The sequence below is a fragment of the Argopecten irradians genome, chromosome 4 (assembly GCF_041381155.1).
Source record: "Argopecten irradians isolate NY chromosome 4, Ai_NY, whole genome shotgun sequence".
NCBI lineage: Eukaryota > Metazoa > Mollusca > Bivalvia > Pectinida > Pectinidae > Argopecten > Argopecten irradians.
Window position 1 is genome coordinate 46,861,602 of NC_091137.1, and position 27,971 is coordinate 46,889,572.

The 27,971-nt window shown below is 31.9% G+C and overlaps 1 protein-coding gene across 1 annotated transcript; it reads left to right on the forward strand.

The window, feature by feature from the left end:
- Positions 1 to 978: 978 nt before the first annotated feature.
- LOC138321839 (homeobox protein Hox-A7-like) lies at positions 979 to 27,928 on the forward strand. The gene is made up of 2 exons (XM_069265833.1): positions 979 to 1,711; positions 24,489 to 27,928. Exons 1-2 carry the CDS (start codon positions 1,078 to 1,080, stop codon positions 24,797 to 24,799), a joined length of 945 nt encoding a protein of 314 aa, XP_069121934.1. The 5' UTR covers positions 979 to 1,077; the 3' UTR covers positions 24,800 to 27,928.
- Positions 27,929 to 27,971: the final 43 nt, after the last annotated feature.

Genomic DNA, 27,971 nt, shown 5'->3' on the forward strand with positions numbered 1-27,971 from the left:
AAAAATGTCATGTTACAATTTGACATGAAAATTTTCGTGGATACTATTTTGACATTTGCAATGACTGAGCGTTAAAACAATTAAATTCATATCGGATATATAAACAATTTACGATTTACTGGAAAATATTTATTTTCTGTTTATATAATTTGTGTTACAAGTACCAATTAATATATGAAATGAATACAGAATAAGTTTTTTCTTTGTTAAATATTTGATATATTAGATGCTTAATATGGTTTACAAATAATTCGTTAATATAAATAATATTATAACAAAACCTAATAAAAAGTAGTAAATAAAATTATTAAATATAGATAAATAACAATAATTAATAATGTTGTATTGAATAAAATTTATACTGTCTGTAAGACATGACATCAATTGAAAATATCATAACAAAAAACAATTCCAGACAAACGGCTGAAAGTAAATGAACAAAAACCGGAGACATATCCATGAAATGTTCGATGAATAAGTCATAACTGTATACACACTACGACGTTGGACAGTGTTTGATGTCCCATCGCGGATTTACTAACCCCAGAATGGTCCTTCAAAAAGCACTAGTTTGCATTTATCTTTAGCTATTATTTTGGCTGATAGTTTAAGATTCAGTACGACTCTCCAGAGGAAAATTCTGCCCGTAATGTTGGTCTGTTTACAACAGGACAGCCATTTTGTCAAGCGATTAAGACTCAATCTGAAGAAAAAGTGAACAGATAATTGTATTAATTATCCTATAAAACTGATAGTTTCCACAAATCTAGATACCTTTTGCAAGATAATGGAATTAAACGTCATCACGGGATTGAGAAAATAACTGTTGAGAACAGTCGTAGCTACCTCACTAGCTAGGCACTATCTATGTAAAGGTGTGATTCGGTCAGAGCAGTCACTAGCCGAGCCCATTTTCTAACGGCGCCGCTGATTGGTCGGAATACGTTCGCTCTGATTTCCATGCAAATGATTTATTTGGGCCGACGTAAGCGATGGATGTCCACAAATCACTAGGTACGGTACAGAGTATAGGTCATGTTGTGAGAAAATAGCAAAAACGGCAATATATTCTCAAAAATGAATTCTTACTATCCGGCTTCGTTTTTTGCACAGTACTCTTCGGAAAATTCACATATTCCACACAATGTTGGTTACTCTTCAAACAATTTTGGATTACTAGCATCACGTTTTGCCGATCAAATTTCGGCATATCACAACAGTAGTTTTGATCCTCATCGTGCGACTCTTCCCAATGGATACTCACCTCACCACCAATCCGCGGACGGTTCCCATTACCCCTCCCGGGACGGATCGGGCGGGGGAACAGGGTCGGGCGGAGGAGGGGGATCGACGGAACAACCTGGGCATGGGGTAGGACACGGCCACGGGACATCACCCCCGGGCGGAGGGCGGATTCCGCCGTACCCCCAACCAGCCCCGGCACACCAGGGCTCAGAAGACTCGTCTTTGCATAGATCATACAGTTCGTGTAGTACAGACAATTGGAGTCCCCCTCCACATGGTGGCATACAGAGTAGTTCTCCGGACTCCGTACATAATAACCCGACACATAGTCCCTACTCTGGCCTGGACGCTCCTTCTAACTGTCAGTCTATGCTCCTACAAAAACATATGAAGTCGGACCAAGGCATAAATTCGGGATCAGAAGCAAGCCCCTCAACGCCTTTTTACCCGTGGATGGGAATAGTTGGTAAGTCAGAATATTTATCACATTAAAACTATATAAATGTCGGAATAATTATAACATCAAAATGATATATATCTGATAAAGGATATTAAACATAGACAGATGAAACAGATATATAAACCGGAATTACAGAGTCATGATATCTAATTGAATATAAATATTTTGTTAAAAATATATACACAAAATACATTCTGAATAAATACATAAACTGGTACTAGTGTGTCTATCATACACGTGCGTCTAAAACGACCATAAAACACTTATATTTGAAAGTCACTATATCTGAACGCACTCAAACACCAGGGTCCGCGGGACTGTCAGTATAATTGGCGAATTGAAGGCGTGTTATAAACAGATACTAGACTAAATTTTAACAACGTCTCCTATGCATTTTACACCCTTCGTATATCGCTTCTCTATGATGCACCAAATCCTATGATAGATTTATGTTTCTCCCGCCGACCTCCCTTCTAAAGTTGCCGAGGGAAAGCAGTAAAACTGTTTTATGGCGATATAACATATCACAAATGAGGCTAAAGAACTCCATAAGAACTAAGGATTAAGCCCAACGTAATTTTATTTGCATAAAGAAAACAAGTAATAAATACCACCAAAACAAGTATTGATATAATAACTATGGAGTTGAGATGAACTTCCTATAAAAGTAAATAAATCAAAAGAGATAGAGAAGATACTATTTGAATTTATTATTTTATGTTTTTATTTATAATGTAAGTTTATCATAACAAATAAATTGTAAAAAAAAATATATGAATGATATTTAAGTAATTCTCAATCTCGCAGATGTTTTGTAACTGGATACATACAAACTTGTCATCCATACGTATTTGATATCCGAGACACTAGTTGCTGATATGACAATAGTAAAAGCTGCCACAGTGTTATCCTGTTAAGAAGGATAGAAAATAAATGTGAGTTAAAGTAAGGGCTTAAAGCAATTTTCTGCAACTATAAAAATAACAGGTCAGGTAAAACGATGAAATGTACTATGCATTATTGCACAAAGAGAAGGGAATTTTAATGCATATCCTAGAGAAACCCATTGCCAGGGCCGGGGCCTCGATAAAAATATACATTATGTATTATTCACGAAGGCTTGTTGGCTTTGCTGAACATATTTTCCCAAGGCACTAGTAGAGAGGATACATTTAAGCTCGAGTGTTATTGCTATCTTGAGCTCACAATTCTACATAAGACTTGTCTACGCCATATGGAAGTGTGTGATGGAGTGGTTATGTTGTATAGTTCGTATGCAGGGCACGGTCAAACGTTGAGCCGTAAAATTAAACACAGATACGTAACATAGCCTTGTAAAAATTAAAACCTACTCAGCTTACATATAAACGGCCAACTGAAGCATGACGCCAGTATATTTGTATTTGTCATGGCCAATATACGCTTAGTACTCCATTTGGGTTTACACAGGCAAGTGTATGTTTTAATTTTGTAGTTCGGCTAGCTATAGGTTGTATGATTTAAGCAAACATACAGTTGATGATACAATTTAAATTTCAAACATGGGGTAAATTATAGGAGCGAGCAATGTGCACTTGTAAGGGTACTTCGTATCTCCTTCTAATTAGTTTTATATGTATGGGAATTATTTTATATATATATATTAATGAGTATCCATTTACCAGGATCTTACCATGGTGGAGGTGTGCCAATAACTCTCGAAATTGATATACTTAAAATGAAAAAAAAATATCTTTAAACTCAACGAAACATATTCATTTTATAAAATAACAAACCGTCAAAATAAAATTATTAATGTATGCAATATTAAAATGCCTAAATACGAGATGTCAATGTATTAATTATTCTTCTATTAAGTTTTACAACCAAAAAATGAAATGGAAAAAATGTAATAAAATCATAAATTTCTCTATAAAGTATATCATAATTATATATGTGAGAATTATACAGTCATATTTCGATATTGGGGCTAGAGTTCCTTCATTAACACACAGAGATTTATCAGTTCGAAAGTTATAGCGCACTGTCATTCATCTCAGCCATTAGCTTTCAATCACGTTCTCATCTATCTATTATTGTACATTATGTTATACAGAAGGTAGAAAAACAAATAACAATTTATTGTTTAAAAATTAAGCAAATAAATACAAAAATAAGCAAATTATCTTCACATGATTTCAAATAGTTTTAACTTTCAAAATAGCCAATGCCTCAAATGTGCGTTTAGACGCTACATCACTGCGGCTTAAATTCCCATAAATCTTCATTTTATTGTTTGGCTGAAATAAATAGGGCTTATGTAAATCTGTTTAAATCTGCCTATGTATTTCCATAATTACAATTCTTGGTATAATTTTACAAAACCTTGACAGTTACATGTAGCTTTCGAAGAAAATAAATTTATAAAAAATATAAGCAATTTACTATGTATTTTAGAATAATATTAATGAAAATCATCATGATCTAATGGTATATTTTTTTTGATTTTGTATCCAATAATCTATTTCCAACTCAGTATTTTTATGTATGTAGTATGAATAAATACGAATAATCACGTGTTATATGAACGCAAAAATGTATTTAACGCAAAAAATGATATATTTGAATACATTAAATTTTCACATAATTCGTCTTAAATAGTATTTTAATTAGAAACATATGCTTGCTCAGAAACAAAGTAATGCAATTAAATCATAATACATGTATAAGAAGCATAATGTATAAAAGGTCTAAATGGTTACTTAATGCTTTCTATATAATCTATTCCTAAATGTTCTTAAATAAAAAAGAAAAGAAAATAAGAAAAGCAAAAAACAAAAACAAAGTCAATTTTAGATACTTCAAGCGACAAATATTTCCAACACTCTTCTTCTGGCTGACTTATATATATGAACACAATACCAATATCTTAATACAATAATTGTGACTGGGTTCTGTTATGTTTTTGTCGTACACGCGTTGTCTTGTCTGTCCATGTATTGGTGAGATAGTGGCGGTGGAGGACACAATGTTACCCCTTGGAACTACTCAATGCTGTCGATAGAGTAATAAACACACAGTAATATCGACTATAGCCCAGTCTGACATTTATATGGGGTTCTTATCAGTCCACTCTATACAAATCCTTTATATTTTTGTTTACCGAATCTTGCCTAGCTCCCTTTGAACGTATAGTTTAAAATTAATCGAAAAGATTTCTTTTTCATATATTTCATTCCGGTATCAAAATGTAAATTTACATCAAAGAAATGTACATCTAACAACTGGGAGTTAATATGTTACCCTGATTAATAGCTAATCTCAATGTGGTCGATACAGATATTCGTGAATTCCACCAATAAGCATTAATCTTACAATGTCTGCGTAATCTAATTCAGGTTGAAATGAACACAGATATATACATTTCTATTTCTTCAATAACATGCAGTTTCACATTTTAATGTTTTTGTAACAAAGGCAAAAATATGTTTGAAATACATGAATCGCTATCACAACATGTAAATAAAAAATACATTTCAAAGATAAATCAATAAATAAAAAAACATCTTATATAAACACTACATTCACCCTTGTGAAATTGATACATAATGTAATATTGCGATCGATTTCACGAAAATTGCTCTAGGATAGGATAAATATCTTTTGATTTACCATGCTGTTTAATGGAATAAATTGAATATATATGTATGAACTAAACTTTTCTGGTTTAATAAGATAAAACAATACAATATTTATACCCGTGTCCTTGTATGTAATTTTGTCTATATAATTATGTATTTTACTTTTTTGCTACCTTATACCCATTTCTTATCAGTCTGAAAAGATGTGGATGTGGATAACAATATACTGAAAAATAGTCTGCTTCCCATCCTTCTTGTTTAAAATATGACATTCTCATCTCAAGAAAAGAATACATCTAATTACCGCTTGGACACATAACATATATTTCTGATGTATTGTCAATTACGATGACTCCTTTTAGTTGATGGTTGACTGCTTTGGACAAGTAAAAGACAATTTTCTATGTCGCGGTGACGTAATGTGATTTGACCGGCTTCTACATTGAGTTATCGAGATAATGTTTGAAAGCTGAAGTAATGGTCGTCCATGCTATCGATAAACCCAGGAAATGATAAATGTTCTTTGGAAAGAAAATGACGTTTTAATTATGTACACTTTAGGTAAATCAATATAGTCATGTTAGTTCCTTGGAGTTTGCTACAATAGCTGGAGAATCACTGCATTCTCTATAGACTAATCGTACAGAATATTGCACAGTTAAATGCATCATTCCTCCTATTATCAGTGTCGTATAAAGCACATGACGTATGGATGAACTCCCAGATGATCACCAACTTAAGGCAAAATATCAATATAACAATGATATCGCTTTTATGTGGATGTCTTATAATGTTTCATGTAAAGACAAATAAAGTAAAATGAAGCATTATTGTTTTACATCTACAACTACTGATAAAAAAGAAAAAAAAACATTCATATGAATTACTAAACTAAATTTAAAAGTATGTTGGTCTTTTTGTATTTGTCAATAGGAAATAAGCTAATGCCAGTTCATAAATAACTAAATGCTATTGACAAAATCTTAATCTGATATCGATAACTTATCTCAGAAATCCGTATTCCTTTCCAAACATGATATTTACAAGTCACAACTTTGCTTAACTATTAGGGTAATTCGTATATTAAAATAAGAATGAGAAACTAGCAGTTATTGTGTCACTATGGACGGTCGTCTCAGATAGCTCAGCCTGAACACAGGGTAGTATCTCTACTAAGACATGAGAGTCTCTCTCCTACAAGTAATCAATAATATTTTATGGGTGGTTTTATTTCAGTTTTAGAGCCCATACTCCCAGGAAGATGGGATTTCTAGTGATAATTTCTGTCTTTTATAATACCTTTCTCAAATACTAAACCATGATTTATTTATTTTGTTTCGAATTATTTTTACGACAATAATGACAAATTATTTTAAGATTTTGAATTCGCTATAGGTGCAAATGATACCTATTTAAATGAAAGGATTCGTGATATTTTTAATTGGCTAAAAATAAGTGAATAAGCAAAATTTTACACAATTTTCAGAAAATTGGAAAACAAAATGAATTTGGTGGCTATTTTTTTTAAATAATATTTGTTAGTAAAGCGAATTCATTGGCCATTCTTTACTATAAAGTATTTATCAGATACTATGCCTCCGCATTTTCTTGTAAGTTAACAAACAATATTATATTTCTACACACGTAGTATTTCAATTTTATAATTTTGAGGTTAAAAGAAAATGTTTATTAAAATATTTTATTTATTAAATTATGGAATCAGCGTTTTTAATTCGGGGATATTCGCATATTTAGTTACGTATTTAAAAGTGAAGCATAGAAAATGAAATCCCTAAAAGTAATAATTTGAAAATAACGAAATGGTGAGATGTCTTTATTTTTAGATAATGGATTAAGCAATATTAATAGTCTATTAAAGTCTTTTTATCCATTGTCATTATCGACGAACTAAAACAGAATTCAATTTACTCTGAAAATAATAGGAGCCACTTCGGATGTTTTTAGAGAGTTTGGTTTTAAAGTATATTTATTATTAATCATCAAAATATAGTTAGGAATTTAGGAGTTTCATGTCTAAAATTGAAAATAATAAAAAAAAATCAATGAATAATAAACGGCATGAAATTGCATATAAATTATTATATATAGTGAATTCATATGCGTTTGAAAGAATACATGCGATTGTCTTGCACGCACTTTTATGTTTCAGTATAAGCTGAATAATATCATGTAGTAAGTTAAAACTCACATATATATCTTTATATAACAATATTTTTCCAAACAAAATATGCAACGTTATTTGTATATATAACAATTTGTGCTTACACTTATAACTGAAAAGTATGGATTTCAAATAATAAAGGTATTTTCAAATCAAAACTCGAAAATACACCCATTTATACCCTCATTCATTTTCTACGGGTTTTTTTTTTCATTTACAAATTTATATACAGTAAAAAATATTATTATTCACTAATATTTTTGATTTACATACATTCTGGTTAAACTTTTTTTAACATTTTACATACAATACGTAATAGACATATGTCAAATAATTTTATAAAATAAAATTGCCGATTCGACGCAAAACTCTGCAGGCCAGTAAATAGAAAAATAAAATAACACAAGAAATGAATTGCAAATAGATAGAATAAAAGTTATAGTTAGTACATGCATGACTCAGTCATGTCATTGGAGCAAAAAAAGAGGGAGAAAGATTTTATCCAATGGGAAGGCTATTTTTATTATCTTCGCCTCTCTACCGTCTTGCTTGTATAAACTGGCTATAGTAACACTGAAAACACATAGCAAGTAATTAATAGTCTTGTATACGTAATGGCAGTAAGGATTCCACCACTGACTAGTGAGTACATCACTTGAGGCGTTCTCAACCGAGCGTGACCTTCACAGTTCGGTGACATCTATTTGCATACCAGGTCGCTCCCAATGTGAATAAAATGGATTTTGAATAACGACTGCGAAATTGGGATCTTAAAAAATTGTCTCCGGTTGATGTATCAGGTGACGAAACCGTTTTAATATTATCAGCTCATTCATTAGAACCTTCGCCGCCATTAACACGCTAGGCTAATATAAGCGACAACTAGTCAGCAATTCCATATATAGGTATTTCACACATGGGATATGATTGTGTCATGGCCAATAATGACATCTTAGTTGGTTTTATTGTAGCTTGTGTCAGTTTCATCTCCTAGGAATACAAATTTTAACTAATTAGCATACGTTGTTTCATTAAGACAACCTTTTATGGAATTTTGTAAAAGACATATAGACATGTTCATGTCAAACTTTACTCGATTTTGTGACACATGTTATATGACTTGTTCAACATTTGCAATGTTATGAGATATGCGCATGCGCTAAAACAGAATTTCTTTTGAAATAATGTTACTAAACATATTATTTGTCCCATATTTACCATTTGAAGTAATTCTTATCCTACTGACTTAAATTGGATCCGCGTCATCTGGAAAATCCTGTTGATATTACTTCTTTGACCCCTAAAAATAAATATATATAATTCAAATTAACACCAATATGTCCACTGTCATTTAAGACAGATTTCATTCTTTCATTCTGCATATATCACTTAACGATTAAACACAAACAAAACATGCTACAAATAAGAGTGTCCATTCTCTCAGTAATACAAACTGTATTTATTAAAATATACCACGTATTCAACTCTGTTATTGAACCCTGAGAATGTATTTCTGGTTTGGGATATAAAATATCGAAGAAAAGCCTGGTGCGATATCGCGAATCAACTAATCATGACTGAGGAAAAGGCGCCAATTTAACGTATCATAAACTCGAGAGGTGAGGAATTGGTTAGCTATGAAATAACCACTAAACTAACTCCAGCGATGTTATACCTAGTACTGCAGATGTATACCTAAGTACCCACCCTTTCTCAGTTTTATGACTTTTTTGTCGGGTCATAAACTGAACGGCGTCACCGATAGAGCACAGTTGGAATGAGATACAGTTTTTGAACAGATCGTGTATCTCAGATTCGTTAAAAAGACACGAAACACTAAATTAGAAGACGTACAGTAGATGTCTGTGGTTCGAGATGTTAAATGGATCCGGAAAAACGATATACATGTATATGGATGCAAGCAGTGTATGGTGTTGCCGTTTTTATCCATGAGAAAATAGTTACATGTTGGATCAAATTATAGATAATTAATTATCTAACAGTTTGCTAATAATGCTATATTTTTTCAAGAGTAATAAGTTATTCATTAGAACTTTGTTGCGTGTTTTTCACACGCAGGTTTGATGCTGTTGACTCGATTATATGATAACCATAGAAAAGACTAATTGCCTAATGGGTTTGAAATGTATCAAACGATGTGCAGTCCACCGTCAATGAAAAGTTATCTTCTCTTGACTTGCCTACTGGTAGTTGTATAGGATGTTTTATTGGAAATCACATTGATCTGTTTTAATTTAACCATGGAAATCTTCGTGAAATCTCGAGACAGGAACCGTCGATTCTAATTGATTTGTTTAGTGCGTTCTTGGTATTTAGCACAGCAAGCGAATGCTTGACTGTAGATATTTATATATAGAAAGTATTGCAACATGTTTAAATACATTCTTAAAATTGCGGTTAAGATAATCTAACATTTCCTGACACCTAAACATTTTGAATTACATATATAAGATATCTTAATTGATCATTAGTGGTATTGATTAAAATGACGTTTTTTATACGAATATTAAAAATAAAAACATACATATGTTGATTTATATTATAAAGTAATACATTTACAGCAACAATACCTAGCTTATCATAGCTGCATTGTTTAAAATACAAATTGCTTCGTTATTACTTGTTGGCATTTGTAAATACATTTAACAGGTTTTGCAGGATGAAGTAATATTATCATCCGTTAATAAACTGATTATTCAGATAAGTTTATCAATGAACAAACACGATACTGATAACATATGCATTATTCAAACATCAAATGCAATTAAACTTTCAGCGGGATCTATTTCACAATGGAAATATCCTCAATTTACATTGATAATGCATGTATGTATACAAAATGCTTCAGGCAATTGCTGATAGCGATAAACGAAAACATACACTTTCTCATCACAAGCCAATTGTGTTCAACGGCGTAACTATAGGATATATGTACGGTTAATATCCCCGCAGCTTTCTGGGCTTAACAGCCATCCACCATTAGTTGTTGTCTCTTGCATTGCAATATTGTATGAAACATAAGTCATAATAGATATACAGTTCCTCGTGTATGAATCTGAAATGAACCGAACGAGAACTTAAGATAAGCTCCATAAAAACCTTATGTAATTTTACATTGATTTCTCGAATAGCTATTTACACACATACTGAATACATGTGTTTTGTATCGGTTAGGCATTGTGAAAGAAGACTACCAGTAATACTATAGTCTGATGCTAAGTAGGCCTTGACTAGGACTTACACTCCTAAACAGTGTACACAAGATGACAACTATAATATAAAAAAACACAGAAACTGTCAGATAGTGTATGTCCAATTCGTGTTAGTGTTTGGGTTGATGTATCAACGAAAAAACGAATTTCCGGTTTTGAATGATTATTTTCAAAAAACAAAAACAAAAACATGTAAACTTGTTTATTCTAATGATTGCAAAAAATATTGATCATCATAATCGAAAAAAATACTGGCAATGCCAAAATATTATACTATGTTTAAGCTTTCTACCTGTGCAAGAATAATAAACCAATAGTGTACTAAAGTATACAAACCACAGGCCTCTCTGTCATCATTAAAAGAAATGAATGAGCGTCCGATCTCTCTATACATGTTTCTGCAACATGCAATTGATACAATCTAGCAGTATCCATTCATGTATACATCACAAATCAAATAAGACCAGGCATTTCACAAACATAAGCTACCTTTACACAACAGTTGATATAAATCATATGAAAGATATAATTGTATAAATCAACAAACAACAACGATATCCTTCATCATTATATATTTATATATTATCATGAATATATCCCGTCAAGCATTTGCGATTTTTGGATGAAAAACCTCGCGTTTAAGCAATCATTAGTTGATATCCTAATACAGAAATTAAAATTTGTGATAAGGCATTCATCCCATATACACAAATTTACTTATCTATCATGTTGTCAGAAGAATGTATCCTAGTTAAAACATTGGATTTCGGGATATCTTTACAACAATAACTGTATCACTGACTTCAATAGAAAAACATACATTGTAAACAGATGTATGTAATGTTCCGCTTATCTATAATGTAATATTTAAAACAAATTTTAAAATAGGTAATGTTAAACGTCTGTCAAGCTCTAAATAAACACTTATATATTATAGAAATAATGTTAAAATGCAAAATATAAGATGTTCAAACCTCTAAAATTGTAAATAAATAAATAAAATATGTATCATTCAGTGAAATCAGTTAGAATGAAATAGTTGACCTATTGACCGTGTTGGTACAATTAGTATTTATGGAGGAATGTTGTGCTTATCACACAATATCTAATTAATATTGGAAGATTTAACGTCACGTTCTACGAGCAAAACAATTAAACTGAAATAGAATTAAAAAAGTATATTGGAAAAGTAAAACATAGTTATACATAGTGAAAATGACATTTGTTTTCTGGATTAATGATATACACTTTTCAAGGACATATACGGCCTTGTGAAATTAAAGTAAATAATTAACCATGAAGCATCAAACAAATGACGTTCATATCATTGTCAAATATAAAATCGCGGTATTGTAGCCTTGCATATGTACCAAATATTTCATCTGAACATATTTTAATCTTAAACATCCAAATCCGAGTACTGCACCACGCACAATGTCCTGTTCAAATCGTATTTTCATTGATAACACATTGGAGTTGTGTTTCATAAGTGCTTGTATAATCACATGACCGGCTTAGTCTCTTAGAACCCTATTACCAATTATCAATGTAACCAGGTAATTCAAGATAATACATCAGAGCTCTATAACAGCATATGATCTGTTATTGAGTCAAATGGAAGTATCACCTTAACGTATGTTTATATTGACCGACTGCCTAAGGACGTTCTCCATATAGTGAATATGTCCTTGTGGTAACTTAGCTGGGTAGAACAACTTTGTGTGGCTTTAGTCGGAGTGTGGCTGTATGATTTGCCATGAAATCAATCTCGTAAAAGCTTCGAGATAAGAAATATTTTACTCTGCCATACTGTAATTCCCAAGTGCAGGTCTGAACTGGAAATCAATTTCAAAATTCACGACGTTCTCCATAAGAGAAGAGAAAAGAGGGGGAGGGGGATCTACTAGGATGTTTGTACCAAAACAACCAATCAATTAGTAAGAGTAAACAAAAACTAGGATTACGGGTATAATGTTTTGAAAAAAACGATCTTTTTAAGTCGATAATAGTAATCTATTCTGTAACATGTGACAATATCAGGGTAAACTGGAGGAAAGACGGAAATTGAAAATGAGAGCTCACACACAACGCTTTCGACAAATATAAATGTATCATCATATACCATAAAACAAAAATATATTTTCCAATCCACATCAACGGAATAAAAGGTAGAACTTATACAATACCATTTAATATTAAAACTATTTACATTCAATGAATTTAAGATAACTAACAGTAAATTGTTAATATTTTCAGAAATATTCTCCAATCAAAACTACTTATTCAGAATTTATCAATAAACTTTATTTACTGAGGATGAGCACGCTTTACCAACGGCTTGCTCAATATTATATACCGATTGTGTTGATCATATATAATGACACTGTGGTCAATTCAACGCAGTAGGGCTATGTCAATGAAGACGCTTGACAGATTGGTCCAACCAACAGTCGTAAATAGTGGTAGAACCTACACGTGTGTATGATTTAGGGATGACACGACAATGTGTACCCCCCGTATGTAGTTTGGACAGGTAGAATCAACTATTTATCATCACAATAAAAAAACATGTTAGGCCATCGCAGATCTGGAGAGGTCCAACCTAATTTCACGATTTCAATTTAAAAAAAAAAAAGAAAAATGGCTAGAATTTCCGTTCGCAGATTTAGAAAATGAAATTGAAAATTTGAAATTTTATTATTTATATATCATTACAAGGAATCATTTTCGCGAATTTGATTTGATTAAGGAACACAAGCGAGTATATGACACTGAAATTTACAAATAAATGGTCTACACAACACCAGTTAATGTACAAATCAGAAGAAAAAAAATGAAATCTAAAAGTTTCTCGTTTCTGTCATAATATGGTTAGAATCATTTTGAAAAAAAAAGAAAAATCAAAATATCCAGCAAACACCAATCGAGTTGACAAACATTTTATATCTTATATACATTTGAGATTTGTTTATAGATATTAAACAACATCGATGGAGTCAAAAATGTTTCGGTAATATATGCAATTAGCATTAGCGCATTCAAGACAATGACAAGAAGGCCGCTACATTTGCTGAATAGGTTTAGCTGTTAGCTTAAAGTTTCTATTCATTCTTAGGTACGTGAAATACTATCAAAGAATCGGGATCGATTTAGTGGTGTCCCCTTAAGCCATACTGTACTGAATATCTCGAGGCAGTTTGCAATTCAATAACAAAACATATGAGAAGTGGTTACTGTGGGCGTTTTGTTCAATTTGTATCGATTCCCTGTGACATTTGAAATCTTCAAACGAAAATATGAATACAATTAGATATTTCTGGAACGTTAACTTGTGAAATTGCAAATAAGAGACTTTTTTTGTGTCAATATTGCAAGGAAGGCAATACACTTTAGCGCAATGCTATGCTCTCTATTCTGAATTAATGATGATTGACGAATTCTGAGAATACAAAAAATCTCGTTGCTCTTGCTGTGATGCAAAAGAATGATTTAATTTTAAAAAGCAAAGTATTAATAAAGCGAAATATTTATTACCCAAATTATTGAAATTACTAAAATATAACACATAAACTTACGAACTCAGATGGATTGTGTATTTCATTAAAACAAACAAAGTTAAGGTAGAAATACACTTTCATGTTATGATACATAAACAATACATATGTTGTTGGATTATATGGTTTTTGGAAGTAAATGATTGATTACTGTGTATGATGATGTCGTTACTGTCTGCCAACCAAGTGTAGTCACCATTAGTATCGTAATCGTTATCATGTGTAACCTGTTTCCACTGGGTGGGACAAAACAATCGATATACCTAATCCCATTACACCTGCCAACAGCCAATTAATGCAAAGTCAAGGTCACATATCGATTATTTGAATAATCAAAATGCATTTAACACGTATCGATTGTACTGTTACCACACTGCACGTGGCTGCATCGCTGTCACGTGAACCGTTATCTCTTTAAGGAAAATCCTTTAATCTATAAAACATCATTATATTTATTTACTTTATTTATTTATTAAGCTATCAAATTTTGAGAAACATTCATGGGTTTTTTTAAGATTCCGACCAGAACAGGTTTAAATAAAAAATACATAAACTGCTCTATCTAAGAGATTCTTTTTAAAAAAATCTTTCAAGTTGATTTTTTCCGGGCAATTTGGTATTTTATTTTCAGGTTCAGAATAATATTAACTTGTATCTAAACTTCTAAAGGCAATCCATTGCACATGTGGTTGAATGACATCTGGAAACATATTAAAAATATTTTATATTACACTGTAATATCTTTAATTGAATATTCAATATGTTTACACAATGATATGATATAATACACCATAATACCATGTCATTCTCATTCAATACATATTCAGCAGATCCCTCAATCGTTACTACATATGTATAATTAATCCAGGCCGTTCTTAGTAAATGCTAATGTACACAGGAATCTTAGCGGATCTGCTAAACGTTAAAACACAAGACATATACAAGAAATATGATCCGGCAATAAAAGCAGGCATTTCGAAGATCCGAACTTGAGATATACTTTGACAGAATGACTACTGGATATAGGTCTTATGTGAAATTCTTATTTTATGACCAGTCGCTACCCCTCCCCGTGTACGATATGCAGTAAATAGGTTTCTACAAATCTTTTCAATATGGCATAGCCTAAAACAAAGTGAATCCTTTACAAAGTTTAAGTCACTTAGCCAACTGCCATTAAATCCTCAGTTGAATGATATCTAGCTGAAAAAAAACATAACAAAAACAAGTTACATGCATCAATATTATTTCAAGACTTTAAGAGAATAGATTTAAAAATCATTATTTTTTTATTTCAACATCAACATTATTATTTGATGGTGAAAACTCATTTTAAACGCAAATTAAGTACAAAATTCTTAATATCCAAAATGTTTTCTTTTCAATAAATTTAAACCTAAACTTTGGAGTAAGGTATCTTTTTTCATTAAGAATCTCTCTCTTTCTGTCGTAATATATTTAATATGATATGAAATAACGGCATCTCGTTTGATTTATTCTTGTTGTTATTACTTCGTTTTATCAGTTTCTTTGTTAGAAAATAAATCTACAATAGAAAAAGTTGAAGTTTAAATTCAAACATAAAAGGTGGTTGCGCTTCTACTTTAGACCATGCCCGAAATATAACGTGCGTGCCGTATGTGAAGAATGCAGAACGGAAACGGGAAAGTAAGTGGTAGCAAGAAATGCATGGAAAGAAACATATCATTGCGCTCCTAAAATTCTTCAATTTCATTGTTGGATCGCGAAGAAGCCAGGACGATGTATTATATTTTGTTAGAAAACACTAAACAACGCATAAAACAGTCATGTACAAGACTATTCGATAGCATTTCGTGTTTCCAGGTCTTGTTAAATTGTTATTGGTTTACGTTGGCATCTGTTGGTTTTTAAGAAAAACTATTTCTGTTCAACATGTTAATCATACAGACAAGAAACTCTATGTTATAAATTATTTAAACAAAATGGCATTAATGGATACTTACGTATGACAATATTTGCTTCATAACTTCGAACGATAGTAATAAAAACACAAATCGTAAGAAAACAATGCTTTAATTGTTGAATGTTTTAACAGTATTGTGTGTCTTTAATTACATTATCAACACTATGAGAGCCATACGTAAATGATAATTCAATGTTTTTTTTTATTTTTTACTTTTTACAGTCATTTACTGTCCATACCCTTAGAATCATCTTCAAATGCCTAAATATAAAAATGATATTTTATTACATATGAAATTAAGGACACATTTTCTTTCCATGTCTCTATCACAAATAGAATTTGAAAAGCAACATCATTCGCTACATTTACGTTTCAGTGAACCGTGTGTACGTAATTAAATTAAGCTAATGGTAAGCATTGTATAACAGTATCAAATAAGTTTATGTTATACTAGGCTAAGAGGAGTGTACTCTCTCTCTCTCTCGGATTTATTTATCATATACCAATGTGGTCCTAATGAGTCATTTTGTCAATTATCACGAGTTGTTTTTGTATCTATTTCAGTTAGTCTGCGAAATATCTGACATGGTTATGATAATGAGATGATCTATATGAGGGTTCGCTAGTCTGTATAAGGATGCGCTAGTCTGTATAAGGATAAGTTAGTCTGTATAAGGATAAGGTAGTATGTATCAGTGATACTAGGCTGTATAAGGATGCGCTAGTCTGTATAAGGATAATCTAGCCTGTATAAGGATACGCTAGTCTGTATAAAGATACGCTAGTCTGTATAAGGATGCGCTAGTCTGTATAAGGATAATCTAGCCTGTATAAGGATACGCTAGTCTGTATAAGGATACGCTAGTCTGTATAAGGATACGCTAGTCTGTATAAGGATAATCTAGCCTGTATAAGGATACGCTAGTCTGTATAAGGATACGCTAGTCTGTATAAGGATGCGCTAGTCTGTATAAGGATAATCTAGCCTGTATAAGGATACGCTAGTCTGTATAAGGATACGCTAGTCTGTATAAGGATACGCTAGTCTGTATAAGGATAATTTAGCCTGTATAAGGATGCGCTATTATGTATAAGGATACGCTTGTCTGTATTAGGATACGCTAGTCCGTATATGGATGCGATAGTCTGTATAAGAATGCGCTAGTCTGCAAAAGGATTCACTTGTCTCTATAGAAATAAGCCAGACCATATAAGAATAAGTTAATGTGTATACGAATAAGCTGGTCTGAAAAAGAATAGGCAAGTATACGTTTGTCTTTATAATTATTCAGCCATCAATAAGAATTAACTGGGAATAAATGAGAAAAAACTTGCTCATATAAGGATAACCTATTCTGAACAAGAATAGACACATAGTATGAATAAGGATCATAAGTTTGTTTAAGGAGAACAATTATTTGTATGAGGATAAAACTAGTCTGCATAATCAATGATAAGCTATAGCTAGGTAGTCTATATCAGGATGAATTGATCTCCATAAGGCTTTGCTTTTCAAACTGTGTGCCGGCTGACAATACCCACATGATGATGATAACATCAACGTCAGTTATCATTTTATGATAAGTTCAAACACAGTCTTTCAAGTGTTATCTTATTTCAAAACTCAGAAACATTTGTCATGATTTGCACGTGAGTAATGGTTTACTATGATATAATACTCGTGAATTAAAGTCATTGAGAAATCCGAAACTTCCATAGAAACTACAACTACTGATGTAAACCATTTTACTCCACGCGAACAGGGGTATAAATTACTGATACGTCAACATGGAAATATTTCATAAAATGTCATGGCATGAAATAGCCCATAGATTAGTAGTAATTACGCGGAATTAATTAGCTATTTTGTGAGATTTGCATAAGTTTAGAATATATAATAGGGTAATTTCGTGTCAGATAAACAGTGAGAGTGGACCGTTATGTAAGCCCTATCGTAAGGCGAAAAAGATCTCTCTTGCACTTAATTTTTGTTTACACAAAACATCTAGTAGTGTTCGGTCTGTCTATCACATAATAAATCGGTTTATTCAGTCATCCCATAATCCATGTACATGATGCCTGATATCATAGTTTACATGCAAGTGTTGATGAACACATACATTATATTTTGCGATAACTGTAGTTAGAGACTCGTGTTATTGATATGTTTATCCTAGTGTTGTTTTTATGCGCAAACGAGTCGGTTATTTTTTACCTCTACATGTGGGAGACGTATGTTTATGGACGCTGCCAAATTAAATACACATCTGTTTGTTTTAGCTGTGAGCGAAACATGTCTCTATATACATATACCGCCGTGTTATCTCTGTAGCGGTACGTGATAGCCTTATGATACATTTGAATATAATTTTACTGACGGTGAAGATAGCTGTTTTTTACCATTAGTTATCCTTAATAACAGGAACACGTGTGAACAATTGTATACAGACATTCTTTACAGTGTGACATTTCACATTTCCAGCAAACATTTAGTTGATCCTGATGATAGTGTCCCCAGGTCTCTCTAGCTTATCGTAGAAAGAAGTAGCATCAAACCCAACAGCTTTCATATATTGATGTATATAATATGAAATTACAAATATATCTACACACATTAGTTTACCAGGTGTCTTTTTAAACAAAAATGATACATTTGTCATTTTTACAACTAAATTCTTTTTAATGAAACAAAACGAAACAGGAATTGTAGTTTTTTCAGAGCTGTGACGACTTGTAAATGAAATCATTCGTACGTTATACAAAGAAATCGAAAACTTATATTAAGGACAGACAGAATATTCCAGCGCTATTGTTTTCAATTCGTTGTAATTAGATAGAGTGCTGCTGTAGCCGAGAGATCATATCTGATATACGCACTGAAGTCATTCATTAAATATAATCACCATTATCGATTACTTTCAAACAATAAGGATTTAGTCAGCGATATCGAGTCAATGATAATAGCACAATGCAAATACACGCACAATTATATACATCCGTAAATATATATTAAGACAGATATTCAAATATGTATATTCTAATACACATATAGAAGAATGTTTATAATGCTAATAGGGTAAGCTGCAGATCGTTTGAACCTATCTATTTATTCATAAAACACCATTTATTGATATCCGGTTCGTTCGATGCACTGCGACATAGCGTCCATTACAACTAATAGCGATGCTTTAGACAATTGCGATGGAGAAGCCGTACTGTATAGACAAATCACTGACCCATTTACTCACTGATGTATAAAAATCTATTATTTTCATTCAGTCGTTATCTTCAATTTCCCCCGATCATTATCTGAGCCAATGATACAAGTTTGATGTGTCATCATAATTACCATGGTTACGTTTTTGTCAACGCAGATATATTATAAATTACATTCACATTCCTATCCAAACACGCTCTGATAATAGGCAATTTTCATTGTTAATGAATAATTTATAAAAATCTATATGTAAAAAAAAACATTTCTAGAAACGCTTATACAGGATTTGATGGCTTTTTGTCGACTGTGTGTCTGATATGTCAACACCAGCCGACTTGGTTAAATGCATCTTTCTATGCTATAGATATAGTCCATAACAAAAATTACTAATGAGGAATACATACAAGTTTATTCGCATTATGGCATTCTTTGGTTAAAAGTTAACATAACTGCAATAATTGTTATTTTTTTCTAGCAAATAGACTTATTATTTTACAACTTGTGATGCGTAATGTTCGCCTTGTATTATCAGGGCTTTCACTGCGGGACCTTTTACAACTAGAACAAAGCTATCCCCATTGACATAGGGCATATAATGAAGGATGGTATGTAATATTTATAAAACGTATTGCGAAGGTCTATTGCAACAAAGGCTTGTCAATCCCGTTTACTGGTCTTATAAGTAATTCATTAGATACAAGACACTGACGTTTTAATGTCAATATGGATATACATATATAATTGCTGTTACATTCATTGTTGCAGAAATCGGATACAAGTCCAGAAAGGGAAAGCTTAATTATTAACCTCATCCAGATAAGCTACACAGAGAAACTTTTATTTCAAAATAGCCTCGGTATAAATTGGAACAAGGGGTCAGGCACACAGGAAAAAAATAGCTAGTTATTCAAATAATGTAAAATGTAAATTGTTCACATCTGGGCATATTACACGGATGAGCAACCCCAAATGTAACAAATTTACACAAAGTTGCTGGACGTTTGAAGGAACTATCGGTACCATATAGTAAGTCGTAAAGGATGAATGGTCTATTGCATTTTATGTGGAAGTTATAGGGCTAGATAACAATGACATGTCACAGGTGTTATCGTAGTATTGTAATGAAGTCAATATTAGAATTTCATAAACGAGTAGAAAAACATGAACACGAGCTGTCGCAGTTGTTTTCAGATCCTAGTATCATAGTTGTATAGACAATGTCGAACAAACCCTTAAAGAAATATCTATGTTTAAATTATCATGACAAACCTTTTACGATGTCAAAAGAGGCCATAATATATCTCATATAAATTATATCACAACAGATATGTCCAAAATATGTATATTTACACGTGCGCTTAGCCATTTATCAATGATAGTGACAAGACACCTGCACAGCTTTAGTATATGACCGCAGGAATGTCCAGTTACAAACGGGCGTGAAAGTATCTTGATCCCCTTACACAGGAGAGAACGAGTTTTTAAAATATGTATTCCTATCTTGTTTATTCTTTAAAACAAATCTTGAATACAATAACAACATTTAAATAATGTTTCATGCTCTGCATTTCAAATCCGATAATATTCAAATTTTGTTTATTATTCATATATTGCCTGTGTCTTAATTTACGTTTTGGTACGTACAGAAATGTATTGTGCGCTGAAAAGGATATGGATTTTAACACAAAGCTACATGTATGAAATGTATCAATATTACTGATATCATAAGGCCCTATACTTACGCAGTACTTACTTTCCATGTATGTTTATAAATAGAACAACAATACAAATCAACAACGTATTACATCGTACAACCTGTGTACACGTAACAATTGAGGAGGTAGTTTATCACTGTCGGCTATTCACACCTCCAGGTAAAACCTTATTAGGTGATGTGTCTTCGATACCTATCAATTGCCAGTCACTGTGTCAAAATTGTTCACTCTGCGAACGGCGGACTCGTATCTAACCAGAAACAACATACGGCGAAATGTCACTTGATAAAAACAAGTAGTACATATGTACATGAATACATGCGTGTATGTGGCTGCGTTATATTTCAATTAGGTATAACATGACTATCTATTTCATCTAGAAATTTTGTTGAACCGAGTTGCTTCATCTAAAGCACATTAAAATGGATTATATAAACTTATTTTTAAAAAGAGTATAAAATAAGAATCAAAACAAAATTACTTTGACCTCTAATTTAAAGTAATTTGCAATCGTTTATAAGATTGTATAAAAAAAGATATATAAAAAGTAGAAATCCAAACAATATAAATTTGATCTATTTTTACTCTATAACTGATACATATAACACTTATTTACACTCTAATAATATCATAAAACAGTTGATGTGTCCATGTGTAGTCCGATCTAAAGCAGGAAGGTAGGCAAAGTAGCAGACCATCATGCACTTCCGGATATTCTATATTGACTGAATCCGTATAGGTGCAGATTGGTTGCAGCGGAGGCTAGCTGACACTGTTAAGATCAATCAAATCGTATTGCCTGTTCCTAAAGCTTCTAACGTAAATGTGTTCGTCTCAACTGGTTTACTGTTTGTTTGACACTAGGTTTCGTTTTAACATTTAATGAAGTATTTAAAAAAAAAACTAATAAAAAGACAATGTGTATATGATATGATGTAAACATCGATTTCAATTTAAATATCTTTTGAATATTTTACACATATCAAAACAAAATGTTTGTTTCAAAATACTGTTCAGAAGTAAACGATACCTATGATATATTTCACTTTGCAATAAAATAAATTAACCATCCATTGATTGAAGTGTCAAAGCCGCTGGCGAAATAACGGTTTGAACCACAGGTATTAAAATGACATTTCACGTTCCGCTGACATAGATGACACTGCAATATTTACTGCTTGCACCGTGACGTTTCCGTTTGGTCTTGTATGCAAATGCTTTACAACTGTGCCATGCACCATTCGGCGATTCCATATAGAAACTGAAAGATCAAAATTGGATTAATTACATATTTGTTTTTCTCAATATATTATTTTCTGGGTTTTTTTTCCAAACTTGTACAGGCAGAATGCCATTTGATGTGGATTTGATAACATAATAAAATCACGCAGTGACTGATAAAGAATGACTCCACGAATTCCAGAAACATATATCTATTATGTATCCTTATTTATGGAAAACGCAAGGGACGAAAAATATTTGTATGTGTATATAACTTCGGTCAATTTGTTTTCAATTTCAATTTTAACAGAATTTTATTTTAAATTAAATTGAAAAGAGATTGAATAACAAGCAATGCTAATTTGAGAATAAACATATTATTTTTTGTTATTGTTATCCTAACTTATAGTTGAGGAAGTACATTACAAGCCTATCAGTTGTAAGAACAGTATAATAAATATTACAAGCCTATCAGTTGTAAGAACAGTAGAATAAATATGATCGTTATTTTGTAAGTTTTGCCTATATGCTCTCAGTTCTAATCAATCTACAATTCTTTCTACTCCCGCGATCCACCCGTATTCAGGACTATGATGAATTGCTATGATATTTATTTATCCATACATATATATATAAAAACTTATTAAATCTGTACATTAAATTTCTATTTATATCCATAACCAGAAATAAGTTGCTAGGAACTTCAAGGAAGGTTATAGATGATAAAAATAAACACATTTCCACCTCATGTGGTATTCATATCTAATTTCGATTTAGCTAGATATACCGTATATCACCTGCTCGGTTGTTTAGGTGCAAAAGCCCGATACAGGAACTAACCCCGAATGACACATAACAGGTTTTCCCTTCCACACACCTCACATATCTGATTGCGTTCAAAAACTTTGAAATCATTAGATACAAACACTTTGACAGATGCGTTTTTAAACTAATCACGACATTTCTTGCTTGCACTACCTTGCGTAACATTGTGAACCATTGACACTCATTCAACTTTACACCTTTGCTAAATCGTCTGTAAAAAATAAGAATCTTGACTCATTTGTAATGTAATTACCCCAGGTAGAGGGCAAAGACGGCTTGTGATAGCCTGTTACCAGGGTCATTATACATTAACATAGGGTCAAGTTTATAGTCAACCTCTATTGTGAACGAATCAGTAAAGGTTGCCGAGGGGAAGGATAAAATTACTTTTGAGAAATTGTTAGAGAAAAGATATACCCGACAAAGTCACAGGCGATCTGGAAATGATTTATGTGTTTCGGAGTAGAATTGTTACAAATGTTTTGCTGCGGTTTGCTTCGGGGTACGTGAACAAAAAAGTACTATACTGTTATAGATGGCTAACAGATATACTTCTTGTATATGTCGTTTAATCAAATTAGTCGCTTGTTATACATATGTATCTAGTGATAGATGTATTCCGTTGCATCGAATTAATAATAAGACAATTAATCTACAGATAAATCTGTTGGTTGAAATACGCAATAATACACTGCAGATAGCATTTGTAGGTTACATGCAAAACCGTGAAGGACTAAAGCAATTAAATAATGTGTAATGTACTGAAAGATATTACAGATATGTTCAACTTCTAATTGACTGTAATTAATGTTTGTTTTATCATTTTTGATCAATACAAACTCTATTTAACGCATTCAAAATGCAGCAAATACTACATGAATTGGTGTGGTTAATTTCGGAAATGTATTGAAATTGATTACCTTTGTTGATTTAAATATGTATACTCAATAAAAAAATGAAATAAAACGCTTTTAAATATTGACTTCACAAATTGGTAAAACTAGATCAGCCAGTTCATAAAAATAATAATGTGAATAGGTATATTAACTGCTATTGGATTTAGGTTTGCAGAACTAGATTAATCAGTGAACACAAGTACGCATGTGAATACGAATTATTATAAGTTGTGTATTAACCCCTTTTGAGTTTTCAGTTTAAAAATCTGGATTAATATGTCGACAAAATACTAGAGTGAAATTATAACATAAGTTGTAAATTGACTTTCTATTCATTTTTTTATATTAAAACCAATTTGTTTTGTGTCTTTGCAGGTCCTAACTCTGCACACAGAAGGCGAGGACGCCAAACCTACAGCCGATACCAAACGCTAGAACTGGAGAAAGAGTTCCAATTTAACCATTATCTGACACGAAAAAGGCGTATAGAGGTCGCCCATTCGTTATGTCTTACAGAAAGACAAATCAAGATTTGGTTTCAAAACAGACGCATGAAATTAAAAAAGGAAAAAATGGCTATCAAAGAACTTAATGAAGGCATCCCGTGCGATTTGGACACGAAAAAGTCAGACTTTAAGGAGACAGAAGAAAAAAGTGATGGAATAGCGAGTGATGACTCCCCATGATCGTAGTTCACTAAGGCAAGAAATCTTCGGCAACGAGAATGTATTATAAAATACTATTTGTCATATTTCCTTTACGCCAGGAGCGTGAAACACGGGTTTTGATTCATCGTCAACTCTTGCCGAGTATATGATTTGCATTCTATTCGTCATGAACATATTGTGCGTTGTTTAATTTATTCTCAGAAGAAGCTTGTACGAGTGTGTATCGTGTTTGAAAGAATCAGACGATTGCTCGGACTCGATATCAATGAGAATGTGCCATATTGTAACATTTGAAACAATTTTCGTAAAAAACTTCATCTTTTTTTATCTGACATACGTACGATTTCATATTATATATATGTGACATAGATACATGTATATAGATCGTCTATAGAAGTATGTACTTTTTGATCTAAATCGGTCATGGATATCATGGCCAACTCGCGGTTCGGACAAGTGTAATTTACTGCTTCGCGGGTTCTTGTCATGATAAGTATGTATTTGTGCTATATGGGGGTCACTTAGTACAGTTCACTATTTTTTATGGGTATTGAAATTTGAAATACTACTTTACCTATTTATAAAAACTACTGCCTGCCGGGTATCGATAACACATACATAAAAATGAAACATTAATACGATTTTATCACATTGAAATATAATATCAATTGTAAATATGTAAAACACACTGATATATGTGCAATGTCTGTTATGGCTAGTAAATGTTTTTTATGGCTATGTAACACATTGGGTGCGTCCGATAATGTCTATACATATCCCAGTCTTTCCCTGGTACTTAGGCCATATATAACATATATATTTGTGTTTCCGGTAACCTAGACTACCTGTGTCCCTACTGATTCTATATAACCACTCAATGACCAAGCCAAGAATAACAACAAAAATACTAATAAAAAAAATCATTTTTCACGATAATATTAGAGTAACAATATAGGATATCATCAATATTTTGCCCGCCAGCTTGTTGTAAAGGTTGCTACTGGAAACATACAAATTATTTTATTTGGCCTTACTCCAAGGTAACGAACTGCTGAAACCTAGCAACCTTACAGATCTGTAGAGTGTGCCAATGGTGATAGGGTCATGACCTCGAGGCGGCAACAATAAACATGTCAAATATTCTTAGGCGAAGATAACTAAAAAATGTTTCAAAATGGCTCCGTATCTATAACGAGTTCCTGTGTGTGATCATATATTGTACTTAAAGTCAATGTATTACTCCATACCAGGAAGACTTTTACAGATGCTGAGAAAATCTGGTAATAAATAATAACAATTATGTACACTTTTGTACTTTAACGTCAATTGTTTTCTTCGTAACGGTACGATTTTTATAGAATCTGTGAAACCTTGGTAATAAAATAATCAAATTTGATTAAATACGAATAAACTGTTATCTAGATATTTTAAATTGAATTTCTTTATAACGTATCATTAACTTTAAGGTACCTAGTATGGTCTCTAAATTTCCTGTAGACTTTGCGTTGGTACATGTCATAAATAATATATAAATAAACTCATTTAAGTTTAAGGATATAAGAAAGGGGGGAAACCGCTTTAATCTCCAATTGCTTCAGAATGATCTACAAATAATATTTCCATTACAAAATTATTAAAACAATTTTTTGTTTGTTAAATTCGAAAATGTTTATACATTTAAATATAAATGTAGTACTTTCCCATAGAGCAATTCAGCAACTGATCGCTGAGGTCCGATTCAAAACTGAAAATGTAGACAATCTTACGTAGGACCCCGAAATGCCATATTATTACATACTTACGAACGAGATCGACTTAATGATGTTGTTCGTGAATCGTGATGACTTTTCGATATAAAGGGTAAAATGTGTGTTTAGCTATTTGTTTATCAGAAATTGTATGTGTTAGTATGTAAATAGATAAAAACGTGTATTATAAACGAAATAAGGGTAATATAGCATTTTTCACAGGTTCTTGAAATTCATGTTTCATCATTTTTACTTATTGCTATATATTTTGAAATATAATTTTACATGATTTCTATTGTTTATACTTAATCACACACTACGCATAATTGATATTATCACATATATATTATCTATTTCGATTAATTTTTCATCTAAAAATAAAGCCTGTTTAGTTAAACAATTCTATTGGATTGTCTGTGACAAATATTCAAAAACAGTATTCGAAAAAAAACCACATTTGCACATTTGTGGTTACGATTTTTTTTCGAGATTTCTTCATGTTTAAACATTGTTAATGACCTATGCTAAGTTTTGACCTCTGACATTCCTTTTGCATAATGCCTGCCCAATGAGAACACATCATTTCTTCTTTTCTTCAATTTTGACAAAAGTGGTAATTAAGTGTATTTTCCTGCTGTGTACTTTACGGCAATTTTGTATTCAAATCATTTTTTACACATCTTAATTGAGTCTATGTATATGAAATATTTTATTTTCTACTTATTGATTATAGCTTTTGGTATTCCTAGAATACAACACTTTGTATGTGTATTTCTGAAGTGCTGAATTGTATATCTGAGTTTATGATTGGATGCGAGTGAAATCTGAGAAAGTGTGAGATATGAAGAAAACTATAGATATTATTAGCGGAATCTCCGTTTTTTGAAAACGAAAATATCCATATATATATATATATGTAGAATACATATAAAAAGTATATGTCACTAGTTTGTTGTTAGATAAAAATCTTTTTTGTGTAATATTGAATTCTGAATATTCAATTCTTGCAATCTCCCCTTTTTGTCTCAGGACAAAGTGTACTTCATGGTTTGTCTTCCTCTTTTTTCGCTTTGCCTGTGGTTGTTGAGTGTACGTCAAGGTATCATATTGTCTACTAAATTTGTAATATTGTAGTGACGTCATCATGACGTCATTAATACCATTTCGAATGAAGTCACATGCTCATAACACTATGAATGAATCCTCAGTAATGTGCATACCAAAAACGAGATATAGTGAACTTGTATTGTGTTTGTTAAACTACAAGAAACAGTTTAAAAGATATTTTAAATCAACTGCCGTATTGATAGGTGCATTTAAAAGAGAAATGATTTAATTAGAATCTATTTTCCTTGTTGACTATAATTTGCTGTATGAAATAAAAATGATAAATACTTCACATGCAATCTTCTCTTATTTATTATCACGACTGGAGCATTAAT